The sequence below is a fragment of the Lepidochelys kempii genome, chromosome 3 (assembly GCF_965140265.1).
Source record: "Lepidochelys kempii isolate rLepKem1 chromosome 3, rLepKem1.hap2, whole genome shotgun sequence".
In the NCBI taxonomy this organism is placed as follows: Eukaryota; Metazoa; Chordata; order Testudines; family Cheloniidae; genus Lepidochelys; species Lepidochelys kempii.
In genome coordinates this window covers 173,293,465-173,306,888 of record NC_133258.1, presented here as the reverse complement: position 1 = coordinate 173,306,888, position 13,424 = coordinate 173,293,465, and the positions used below count along the sequence as shown (strand labels likewise).

General features: G+C 40.7%; 1 protein-coding gene across 1 annotated transcript in view; it reads right to left on the bottom strand.

The window, feature by feature from the left end:
* Positions 1-13,424, bottom strand: part of CAMKMT (calmodulin-lysine N-methyltransferase) — a 342,413-nt gene that overhangs the window by 328,089 nt on the left and 900 nt on the right. The window contains exon 2 of the mRNA XM_073339105.1: positions 2,503-2,675. Coding sequence (XP_073195206.1) covers positions 2,503-2,675 — 173 coding nt within the window. The remainder of the gene's footprint in view (positions 1-2,502; positions 2,676-13,424) is intronic.

Sequence of the window (13,424 nt, the reverse complement as noted above, 5' to 3'; positions counted from 1 at the left end):
AAAGAATCTAAAAATGTGTGTTTTCCATTAGCTTTCCTCCCCCTGCTTTATCTTCCTTTCTTCCTTAGCTGAGGCAGAGAGAGGTGAAGTGACTTGGCCAAGGTCAGCCAGCAGGCCAGTGGCAGTGCCAGGAGTAGAAACCAAGCTTCCTGAAACTCAGTCCACTGATCTATCCACTGCCTGATTCAAGTTCAAGTTCTATAATGCCCAATTCAAAGGATGAGTGAACACACTCCTCCCCCAATGATCAGCTGCTCTAAAACAGTCCGTGGTCAAGCAGCAGTGCACACAAGTCTCACAGTGGAGCCCTATTAGTTTGTTTATCCTTTTAATAAAATCCTCTCTCACAGGGAAGGGAGGAACTCCACTTAAAGAAATTTCAACTAAACTGCTCTTTGCTGGAGGTATTTACATTTTGTTCCTGGAAAAATATTCTGGGAGTTTAGAGAGCCCCTCTCCCTGCCGCCTTCCCTCCCCCACACACACATTCACTCTTCGAAATGACAAGTATGAGCTATTCAGTGCAAACTGATTCAGTCCAAAGGCAAACCAACTGGATCAAAGTATTTTTTTAGCCCTAGGGACAAGTCATCTCTGGTAGGCATCATTTAATATTACCCAGAGAAGAAGAAAACCTGCCAGGAAATCATCCCAACATTCCCATATGGAATTCTGAAAGCTCCCTCCAGCACAAAATAGTGCTTCATTGATTTACATTGGCCAATCTGAAAGGTATGCAAAAGATAAAAGAAAAGTAAACATGAGTTTTACAATGTATTTACTTCTAATAAATTAAAGTGTAATTAACATAAGCAAAGATGTGTGTCTGTTTACAGTATAAGATTTTTAAGTTGATTGTGTCTCTTTAGGATAATATAGTAACTAATAATTTTATTAGTGAAAAAAATACCATTTACCAAATATAAAATATCATTTGAAGTGATGATACAGAAGAAGGTGCAAGTACAAGCACACGAATATCAAATTTGAGAATCGGGCAAGCCTGATGCTTCTCTGACACTGTCCTATGCTGGCACAAATGTGACTTGGGTTTGGGAATAACCTTAAAACTCATGCCTGAAACTAGCAAAGTCTAGGAGACATCGAGCAGAGACAGCCTTACAGAGCTGATAATGGAGAGCAAAGGAAATTTGATGAAGAAGCGTTAAGAAATGAATCTCTAGCGTTCCCTAAAACAGATGGCATGCAGAGTAAATATTGTATTTACCATGATTACATTGCTAACAGCAGCAAACACTCTATTCAATGGGTAAGACTTATTGAGGCTATATAGCACTGCTGAATATAAAAATGGAAAATTAACAAAAATTGGGTAGTCTCTTTGGGCTCAAGTTTAAGATTGAGAGTAATCTGATATTTGGCTTTATACCTAACTGCTATTTTAAGATAACCAGCATGCATTTTTTAGTAAACTAGCAAAATGTCATAGTTAATGAAGGTCACTTGTTTGTATAGATCTTAGTTCCCAAGAGCAACTTCAATTTAAAGGTACAAGTCAAACAGAAATGAGTTTTATAATTTCAATGAGTCAGGCTCTCCAGAATATTCTCCTCTGTGCATGGAACACAAAATCCTAAACCCACAGCAGGTCTAATTTGGGGCTTTAGAACAAGCATCACTTCAGGGATGCTTAAGTTACTGTTTCACTGATGCCTATTGAGGAGAGTACAAGTTATAGGTGTGTAGAAAATCAAACAAGTCAGAGAAAGGAGGATAAAGCAGGGAAGTGGGAGGGGAGAAAAGAGAAATACAGTACATGGAAGAGTTTACTGCTTTGGCAACTCATTACAATATTGGAGAGACTTCTAGAAACTTGCTAACAGCTCTTGCAGGGCTGCTTTTTTTTTTTTTTTTTATACAGATTCCTTGTGTCAGAACCAGTCTGCTGGCAATTTCATAAAATGTATAAACCCTCCCTGCAGAAATTGGCTACTTTTATCTGTCTTCATTGTACTTTTCTAAAAAGCTTCCAAATTAGTATTATAGAGTTTTCTGAAAATCATGTTATTATAAATAAAACTGAATACAAATTTACTGTAACTACAAAAAAACACCAACTTTACGAGATTTATTTGTAAATGATGTCAGGTCATTAAATGTTTTTACTAAGATTTAAAAAGTCAAGTAATTTACTCAATTTTGTTATACTTTTATCAGCTTTTGTTTACATAATAGAGAATTTAACAACACAACAAAAAGTTAATGGGAAAATTAAACACATTCTTAGATTTGCATTCCGCTGTGCTCAATCCATGCCTATTTTACTGAAGCTTTCTAGCTCTGGCAACTCAATGAGTCCCAATGAAAACTGGAGAGGTTGTTTAATATAATGATCAACTAAGATTAAGCTCTGACACAGTTTACTTGTAAATTTATCTCTAGATACACACAAATATTGGAAGAATAAATCATGAGTTTCAGATTTGATTCCTGTGCAAGAGTTGAAAAGTACTTGAATCTTAAAACTGGAATGACAGTTACCTTAAAGAGACACTATACTCAGGATAAAAGACACTTGTGTATTGAACCCAAGTCCCAGTTTCCTCTTCTGTAATCCTTTTGCAGTCTTCTGCTGAAAAGAGACTGAACGATGCAAACCTTCTTATAGACACTTGTTGAAGATGCACATCCTCCAAGTGATTTTTCTTCAGAACCTTTGAAATTAAGGATAAAATATTAAAGATTAAGTATACAGCTCACAAGAAAATGTCCAATTGGGGGCTTATCTTACTGGAGAGGTAAGTCTGGAATCAACGGGAATAGCTAAGCAGCAAACAGTATAATCGGTCTTGAAATGCAAAGCAAAAGCAAGGCAGCACTGCAGTCTTGTTCTTCAGCTCTGAAAAGAGACTGTAAAAATGGCAGTGTGGGATGCTGAATATATTAGGTTTCAATATTTCCAAAGCAAATGTGGTCACTTTACAAAAAACAAACATTGATTGCTTTTCTAACTGCCAGTTCAGGAAACTTATCCTGGGATCCGAGAATTAAATTGGGTTCTTTCCTTTTCCCACATCATCACCGTTACAAAATCTTTCACAGACCAAATACTGCCCTCAGTGACTTCTGAGCAATTCACTGCCTTCAAAGGGTTTCCACAGCTATAATTAAATTCCTATAAATGGAATTAAATGGAACTTAACAAACAAGTGGATAAAGAGCAAAAAGGGGGAGAAGAAAAAAGTATTTTAATTTACCAAAGTAAATGGATATTGCTCTGAATACTCAACGGATTTATTATTTGGATATAATCAGGTGCCATTTTTATATGCTAAATTTTCAGACTAGAACTACACAAAGTAAAATGATAACACACACCTCAACTAAGTCAATAATCTTCTGCAGAAGGTTGTAGTGAAATCCTTGCTCATTGGGTTGTCTACAGTAATAAAAATATGGACCAGCAATTCTCCATTGGTGTACCTTAACCTGTTAAGCAATATTATAAGCTGCAGCAGTGATAGGTTGCAGGCATTTTTACAATAGCATTGTCTAATGTTGCACTGAGGACACTAGTTGGTAGTGCACTGTCTACACTACACTTTTACTGACAAAGGTTGGGTAAGTTCATCAGCAAATTACAGATCCCAGTTTTCCCAGTGCGGATGTGCCTACTCTAAAACATAAAGGGAGCGTGACGGCTGCCATAAAGGAGACAGTAGAATTAAAACACAAATTTTACTTTATCAGTGTTAATACCTTCTTTATATGAGGTAACCGTGTAATACTTAAAGAGAAAAAATAATCAGAACAGCTTAACAGCTAAAGAAAACTGTCAAGACTGGTTTTCAGAAAAGTTTAGATTTTATGGGAAAGCAAAAGCAAAAAGAAAAGGAGTACTTGTGGCACCTTAGCGAATAACCAATTTATTTGAGCATAAGCTTTCGTGAGCTACAGCTCACTTCATCGGATGCATACTATGGAAAGTCATCCGATGAAGTGAGCTGTAGCTCACGAAAGCTTATGCTCAAATAAATTGGTTAGTCTCTAAGGTGCCACAAGTACTCCTTTTCTTTTTGCAAATACAGACTAACACAGCTGTTACTCTGAAACCTGTCATTATGCAAAAGCAAATCATTACTAACAGAATGAGAAAACAGTATGAAAACACTGCTCTGTTTTCCATTCTTTGGTCTACAGAGACATATCATTTCCTCTAATCATTCTGTAAAATACATTCTCTAAGCTAGCTGAACACCCACTCCTTGAAGACATTTTTTTAACTGTAAATTATGTCTTCTCATCAAACTAGAACTAAAATCAAGCAGAGCTCTGAAAATCAAAAACATAATGGAAGGACAGATTTTTTAAGAATCTGAATGTAATTAAAGAAAATGTAGACTAAAGGGAGAACATGTGGTATTGTTATATTTCACCCATGTATTTTTCAAAAGACTCCGGGTTTCTTTTCTTAAGTCAACTCCCGGAAGCATCAAAATTGTGTTACAAGTCACAAAGATATAGGTATTGCTATTGTAGAACTGTAGACAAAAACAAATCTATCTAGAACTAGTCATGATAACATTTTGAAAGGTTGAAAGACAGTTTTCTCTGTTTTCATGATGCCCTCCAAGTGAACTTCAAGGCTCACTTACTTACCATATAATGCCATTTTAAATGAATACCCTCCCAAGGAATAATATAACTAGCATACCTTAGAGCAAAGCAAATGAGAAATGGTCACTAAGGAAACAGACAAATACAAGAAAGAAAAAAGTTGATCCAGAGCTATAATCTAAACTATTTGATTACTCCACTGTAATCAAAGTGGATAAACGCTTAAAATTTGGCTGGAAACAGTTTAAGTAATACAGCTTTTTAAAAAATTTCACTCCCAATGACGCCTGAAAAAAAGGCTTCATTAACAAATCTCATTTATGTCAAACTAAAAAAAATATGCTTCTGTATATGTATATATGGGTACATATATAATAAAACAAAATTCTTTCAAAATAAATCATGAAATTACCCTCATCCAATCATGTGAATGAACAAAAAAATGTACTTAAGGGACAAGTTTTTAAAAAATCAGACTTTTTAAAAAACATTTATCATTAGAATAACTAACTGAGATTGCAGAATTTTTTAGTATGTTTACTCTGTGGATTTGACAACATTTTGTTTATAGTTAGTTTCCAGTTTCCCTGTATAGTCAGGAACTCATTTTCCCCTTTTTGTCTGTGTGAGTCTTTCACACAAGAACAGGAGAGATAAAAACATTTTATAAAATAAAAAATCATTATAAAATCCACAAAAATTGGCAGAGGGACTTATGGATAGGTGTAGTATTTAAAAATAGTTTTAACTTTTTTTAAAATACTGACTGATTTCAAGTTAATATTGCCTCCTAAATCCTTAGAGAGACAAGGGTGGGTGAGGGAATATCTTTTACTGGACCAACTTCAAGCAGAAATTGATCCAATAAAAGATATTACCTCACTCACCTTGTCTCTCTAATATCCTGAGTCCCACCCCACTACAACACCACTGCCCCTAATGCCTTATTTACTCTACCTTTCCTTAAAAAGCCACAGAGAACACACAAGCCTTGTAGATCAAAAGATTCCTCTCAAGCAGGCTGATAGGGAAAATGAAAATCTTTGAACAAGTACCTCAGCTGATCTCACCCGCCTCAGAAAGAGCTAGTCAAAATTTTTCCATTTAAAAAATGTGGTTTCATTGAAAAGGAAAGAAGGGGAATAAGGGGATGAACAAAAATTCTAACTTTTCAGAATACTTCCTGGAAATTTTTGAAAAAGTTCTATTTTGAACCTTACAAAATTGAAACAACTTTGACTTTTACAAAATTATGTTTCCATTCGTCAACCCTCTCTATCCCCATCACACAAGAAGAGAGGTACCTCAGCTCATCAGGTCCCAAAGTGTGGGCTTTTGATGTTTTAAACACCACTCTGTATTGCACCTTGTAAGAGATTGGGAGCAACTGCACAATACACAGGACAGGAGCAAATATTTCCTTCCACTAATCAAGTGAGCCATATTCTGCACTAGTTGAATCTTCTGGAGGTCTTCAGGTGTAGCCCATATAGAATGCAATAAAGTAATCCAATCCCAAGGTAACAAAACTAAATAGCTTTATCTAAAGCTTTGTAGCTAACATAAATAGTGACAGACTGCTGGCCAAGTGCAATCTTGGCCACATCTGCTATGTAGTCATCCAGAAACAGGAGAAACTGATGAGAAATGGCAGGCATGCCCCACAAATCTAAGTAATCTCTGTCTCATCCAAACTGAGTTTTCACCCAACTAGACCTCATCGAGTACCCACGGCACCAGTCCAGCAGCATGCTTAAGCATGTGTATCTTTATGTACATAAGTAGTCCCATTGAAGTCTATGACACTTAAGAGTTATGCTGGGTTGACTCCTGGGAGGCGTGTCCCTGCAGCTCCTAGGTGGAAGGGCCACAGGGCTCTGCATGCTGCCCGCACCTGCAGGCACCACCCCCGCAGCTCCCATTGGCTGCAATTCCCGGCCAATGGGAGCTGTGGAGCCAGCGCTTGTGGCGGGAGCAGCGCGCAGAGCCCCCCTAGCCGCCCTCCCCCCACAACCTGCAAGAACATGCCAGTCAGAGGTGGGCTGGGAGACTGCCAGCCCCGCCAACCCTCCCCCAACCAAAACGGGTCCCGGGCTGCATGCCGCCGCTCATCCCCACCCCCCAGCACCAGCAGGGGTCCCAGTCCATGCACTGCCGCCTGCGCACCCCCTCCCCCAGCATGGGTCCGGGCCGCGCACCACCCCACACACCAGCACAGGTCCCAGGCCACACACACCCCCAGCACCTGCGAAGCCCCCAGCCTGCCCCCCAAAGCACCCACGGACCCCCAGTCCAAGTTTTAGTCAGGGGTATATAGTAAAAGTCATGGACAGGCCACGGGCCATGAATTTTTGTTTACTGCCCGTGACCTATCCATGACTTTTGCTAAAAAAAAACCCATAACTAAAACGTAGCCTTTGTTTAAAACAGTGGCTTATAACTAACAACAAAAATGAAGATGCCCTCCTTTCCCCCCTGTGTTAAATCAGACCATTCTTTGCAAGATCTGGTAAAACTGCTCTGTCTTACAGACACTGAGATATCATAGTTTCAAATCTACAAATATAAAGAGTTAGCTCTCCAAGGGAAAAAGGTAATTCTAAGAGCCCTACTAAGTGAACCCCAGGTTATGTCTATATTTATGGCAGGATGTAGAGTACAGGCACTACACGTGTAGCTGCATGCCACATGGAAAAGCAGGCTGTGTCCACACTTGTCACTGTGGTGCATAGCTATGTGTGGTAGTGAAAGGCTGCACCAGTGGGGAAAGACCATTTTTTGCAACCATGTGGACTATATTTGAACGGTGTCTGGCACTCATTTAAATTATGTCTACACTTACGGCGGCATTTAGAGTTCAGACACTGCACTCCCAGCTAGTATGGGTATAAATAGCAGTGAAGATGTGGGAGGCACTGCTTGGGCATGTAGAGAGCCATATATACCCTGGGGGTTCACAACTGTTCAAACATAATCCACATGATTGTAAAAAACAGTCTGTTGGCCAATCTAAACTTCTCCTGAGTTTAGCTGTACTGTAGAAGAGCCAATATTTGCTACCGGTAACTAGAGCCCTGCAAATCTGCAGATATTCGCTTTATATCTGTGGAAGCAGTTGTATTGTTTAACATCTTTGCAGATTGGATACAGATCCAAGTTTTTTTTTTTTTCTAAATCAGTGCAGGGCTCTAGAGCAGCGGTTCTCAACCAAGAGTCCACAGCCGCCTGGGGAACCACAAGCTGATTTCACAGGGCTTGCATGGGGGGGAGGGGCTACAGCCCCACTGGGAGCATCGGGGCTCCCCTGAAACTGGCGTTCAGACACCGTCTGAGAACTGCTGCTCAAAGTGCTGTGTTTAAGGAGAATATGAAGGAAGGTTGTCCCCATCTCTCTCTCTCTCTCTCTCTGTGATTCATGGATTAATCTGAACATTATTGGTAAAGAGTGCAAAACAGATTTTTTTCTTCAGATGGACCAGTAAGATTAAATTGATCTTTGTTCATTGGACCATGTAAAACCTATAGAAGAACTAATAAAGAACATGAAGAAGCAAGAAATCTGCAGAGGAAAAGGTCACAGATACATGCAGGTTGAGGAGGAAACATAAGCCTTCTCCCCACACACAGAGAAATGCATCACCCCAGACACTGCTGCTGAGTTCTCTGCATTTTTCTGTGTTTTAAGCAGGTACATGATACAATTAATGGGCAGTACAATTAGAACAAATTAAAGGAAATATTTGTGTGGGGGGTGCATAGCCAGCCTACATAATTTACTGCAAAAGGAATTCACAGTTTTTATTTTCTTACCTGCAAATCTTAATTTCCTATTATGGATCTACTGCTTTAACATAAATTATAATTATAGGAATTTTGTCCAATAAAACTGAATGGAGACAGGGGAGGGTTGGTTATTTTCTGTGTTTGGTGGGGGGGGTGGGAGAGGGCACGTTAAAAACAGACTAAAGGCTCCTCCTGCTGGCAGGTTTGCTCACTGAACCAACCAAACCTTCCCTATACAAAAACTTCCAAAGCTGAGGAGGTATTAACACTAGAACAATAATTACTATGAACAAACTGAACAAATGCTCAGAATTGTAGTGTGGATATAATTACTGTGATACATTAGCCCCATTTGGCATTCCCTCTTGTCCTGACTTAAAGGACAACAACAGAGAATCTCACGGTAAACCAAACATATCCATAACACAATACTATCATATGGGCAGTCTTTCCAGGGCCACTGCTCCAAATTAGGGGAAACCAAAATTACACATTAAAAAAAAGTTAAAATTAAGAACCCAATCCTACTACCACCTATGCAGATGTATAACTTAGACAGCTGAGCAATCACAGTGAAGTCAACTGAACTACTCACATGCTTAAAGTGAAGAATCTTGCGAGGGATTCACTAGAGCAGGGGTCCCCAAACTTTTCAGGACTGTGCCTCCCCCTTACCTCTGTCTGTGCCCCACCCAGGAGTGGGGCCGTGGCTCCTGGGCAGGATAACGCGGACAGGGTTAAGGGGGCCAAGGCTGGGGCCACAACTAGGGATGGGTCTGGGGCCGGGAGTGGGAGCAGAGCCACAGCCAAGATGCAGTGGGGACTGGCAGTTGGGCCCACGGCCAGGTGCGGCTCCGCTCCCGGCCTGACCCCAACTCCAGACTCAGCCCCGGGCCGGGAACAAAGCTGCAGCCAGGGGACAAGGAAGGGTGGGGCAGGAGTGGAGCTGTAGCCGGGCAGCGGTGGGGGCCGGCAGCAGAACCACACTGGTGCTGCGGACGGGGCCAGGAGCTGGGGCTAGGGCTGAAGCAAAACTGGCAGCAGGACTGGGTGGCACTCCCTCTCCCCCAGGCCTGCTGACCCCTCCCCCAAAACATTCTCCACACCCCGCTATGGGGGCTTGCCCCACAGTTTGGGGACCTCTTCACTGGAGGATTCAGACTCCCTGGCACCTAATGGAATTAACAACCCTGAGTTAGGCTCCCAGACTCCCTATTCAATGCATGGGGAGAGTTAGGCACCTAATGGGATTCACAAAAGCCAGCATGCTGAGCAGGGAGCTGCCAAAGATAGAGCACAGGGATCTGCAGCATTTCTGTTGGCTAAGTACCACCCTCAAAAAGACTTAGGCACCTAAATCCAGACCAGAGGGAGGCACCTATCTCCATATGGGATTCACAGCCATGAACCCCCCTCCTGGAGTTAGGTGCCTAAGCCACGTGAATGGTTTTTCAAGAAACATGGTGGTGGTGATCTCTCTGACTCTGTTGGAGCTGTTCTAGTGTGTATAAATAACTATAGATTAATTGGAGCGGAGAAGCTGGAACATGAGTTTCCCATCTGAGTGCCCTAACCATGAGACTATATAGTCACTCCCTCTCTCTGGGCTCAATTAATATTTAATCATTTATATACAGTGGAACAGCTTCAAAAGGAGAAATTCAAAAAGACCCACCCCAGGTGGTAAGGGCACATTCCTGGGAGACTGGAGACCCAAATTCAAATGCCTGTTCTATATAAGACAATGAGGGAAACTGAACTGAAGTCTCCCACAAATTGAGTGCAGTAACCACTGGGCTAAAGGTTATAAGGGGGATGGGAGTGGCACCATCTCCTCCTCTAACATGGATATAGGCATACTCTAAGCGCATATACCAGCTTGAGTCCTGAAGGCTAGATAGCCAGGGAATGCCTAGTTTGTGAATCCTGCAGGGGAGAATTTAAAAGCAGAAACTCAAGCACTTCATGACTTTAGATGCCTACCTTTAGGCGACAGCTGAGCAAGGGTTTTGTGAATACCAGCATTACTAAACGTTGGACTTAGGCACCCTATGGGGTAGTAAGGTGTTTAAACCTCCTTTGTGAATTCCACTTCTAGTGTAAATATTTGCAAGATCAGGGCCTTAATGTTGCTTTTCTCCTGCACAGAAGTTCTGCTGTAATTTATGAGAGGAAGCAAACAGTGACCATCATCCACCAAGCACATACTGATAGGGAGAGTATTCAGATCATTGACAAAGGAAATAAAGGGAGAACTGAGCTAAAAAAATGAATTTTTTCATAAATTAAAACTGATGTGAAACTAAAGAAATGATGTGAAGACTTTTCAATTTCCTTGGACTCTAAAGCTATTATGTGCAAAATTTTAACACTGAGGATTAAATAACCACAGGAAGAGTTTTAGCAAAGGTATGGTAAATTCTTCAACACTTGAAATCTTTACATCAAAATTGCATGTCTTTCCAGAAGATATACCTAGTTAAACCACAAGTTTTTAGATTCAGTGCAGGGATTACTGGGTGAAGTTCTATGGCCTGTATTATAAGTCAGCCTACATTATCTCATAACTTATCTTTCTTGATTTAAAATCTATTAATTTACTAAAAGGAATTTATTTCTCTCTGAAATGCTGGAAGCTGTTGGTGGCTGCTGCCACTCTTTTTACTGCTGCCCTGAGTGCAGCTAAATTCATGGAAGCAGAGGCAGCAGCAGTAGGAAATTTTAAGAAAAAAAGACCAGTGAAGACACAACTAGTGTGACACAATTCAAATTTTGCTGGAGAGCAGAATGTCAGCATTGCTTCAAAATACTGCTTTCCTGTTGTCCACTTTGGTGATGCCAAGCCATTTACCAGTGAGGTGGGAGGATGGCTTGCACTGGCAGTGATCTCTGACAGTGATCTTTAAGAAGAGGTAGGCTACATCAAGTGCAAAATCCACCTTCCAGGACAGAGAGAGAGAGAGAGAGCTCAGTGGTTCGAGCACTTCTGCTGAGTAGTAGGAGACCACTATTTAAATTCTCTCCCCTTCCCGCCCCTCCCCGCAGCAGAGAGGGGAGAATTGAACCTGTGTGTCCCACACCCAGGCAAGTGCTCTAATCACCTCCTCTTGGACCAGATTTTGGATAAGACCTGATCTGGTAGGTGACCTCTGAGCACACCTACTAACTAGATCAGGCCCTGCATGCAATGTAAAATCTATCTACCCCTGGTTTGTGAATTGCTCTGGGGCTTACAGGAAGAGATGCGCATCTCAGTTCCTAGAGCGAGGCAGCAGTATGCATGCCCAGAGGCAGAAACGTAGGTATTAGTGAACTTTTATTCTGAAAACGTAGGGGCCAAGTGGATTTAGGCACCTACAGGATTCAGCTGCAGTTTTGTAGATTGCAGTGGAGCCAAAACTGGGATTTAGGCCCTTAAGTCTGGAGTTTAGGCACCTAAGTACCTTTGTGGATCCAACCCATACTGCCTTTAGGCCCCAGTCCTGAAAACACTTACACATATGCTTAACTTTAGGCACAAAACTAGTGCCATGGGACTGCTTGTTCAACTAAAGTTAAGCACATGAATAAGTGTCTTCAGGATTGAGGCCTTTATGCTCAATCTTGCAAACCCTTAAACATAAGTAATTTTACTTTGGCCACAGACTGACAAACACTTAAGCTTGTCCTTAACATTACCCAAGTGAGCAGTCCTACTGAACTCAGTGGCATTATTCATGTGTGTTAGGCACACCTTTAAGTGTTTGCAGGACTGGGCTCTATTTGAATACACAAAGATGGAAATTGACTATACATAAGGTGTTGTCAAATGCACAGATTAAACAAAATGAAAGATAATACCAAAAAACCCCTCTCTCTCTCTAATGCCTTTCAGTTATACAGTGTCAATCTTAGGTCCCAATCCTACAACTGGTTCCTCACAGGCTGACCCTGACTTCAATAGGGCTCTTTGCAAGTGCAGGACAGAGCTAAATGCAGGACTGATGCATTAGGCATCACATGCAACAATAGTATACAAAAACATTTTCAAAGAGAAGTGTGAGTTTTAAGGCAACAAGTGTCCCTTTAACCATAAGGCTCATCCATGAGTATTATGAGACTTTGTTAATTATCCACTTTAAGAGTTCAAAAATCACGATTCAGGTACCCAAAAATCATGAGATTTGTTTAGAGATCATGATACTTTTTTTAAAAATCATATTTTAGGTTGTTTTTGTTTGTCTTCTGGGTTGAGAGTCTCTAGGAAACATTTAGGTCACGTTTTCAAACTTTTCTCCACAATCATGAGGACCAGAAACCTACTTTTACAAAAAACAAACAAATAAGCTGCCATTCTCATCTATTCACATTATTTCTTTCATGAGAGTTTGCATCACTGATTACCTTTAATGTATAATAAAGCACTTTGTGATCCTTTAGGATGAAAGTCTGTTCCCATTCCACCTAACCTCTCCTTTTTTTCCCCCTCCTCCCTCACCACCTCCTTCCCTCATCTCCCTATTTTTGTATGTCTTCTCCTATTTTATTACGGTTACACCCACTCTAACATGTTATGTCTATGCAGTATTTTCTGATCTTGCAGCTTTGACAAGCTATAAAATTGCACAATTCCATAATTCTATTGGCAAGCCCAGGATGCGGTATTTGAAAACATACAAGCTGTAGGTCATTTACCATTTTTGTTTCTTTATGAAAAATAAATAAAAATTAATAGAAAAATAGAAATGCCAGTTAACAGTACATATACTATTTTGAGGCATTAGTTTCCAGTTGCTCAGAACAGTTGCGTCCTAAGGCCCTGAGCCTGCAATTTGCTCTGCATGTGCAAACACTGGCATCTGTAGAGAGCCCCAATGAAGTTGGGGCTGCCTGCAGGAATGGGCACTAATGCCCCTTGGTCCACCACTACAGCCTTAATTGTAAGTTAATTTTTAAGACTCTCTCAGTTTGTGGTGAAGGGTTTCACTGTTTGTATTTCAATGCCATTTTTAATATTCCACTCATTTGAATAGTCATAGATCTGTAGGTCCCTAATCATTGCAAATATACCGTACCAAAATGTT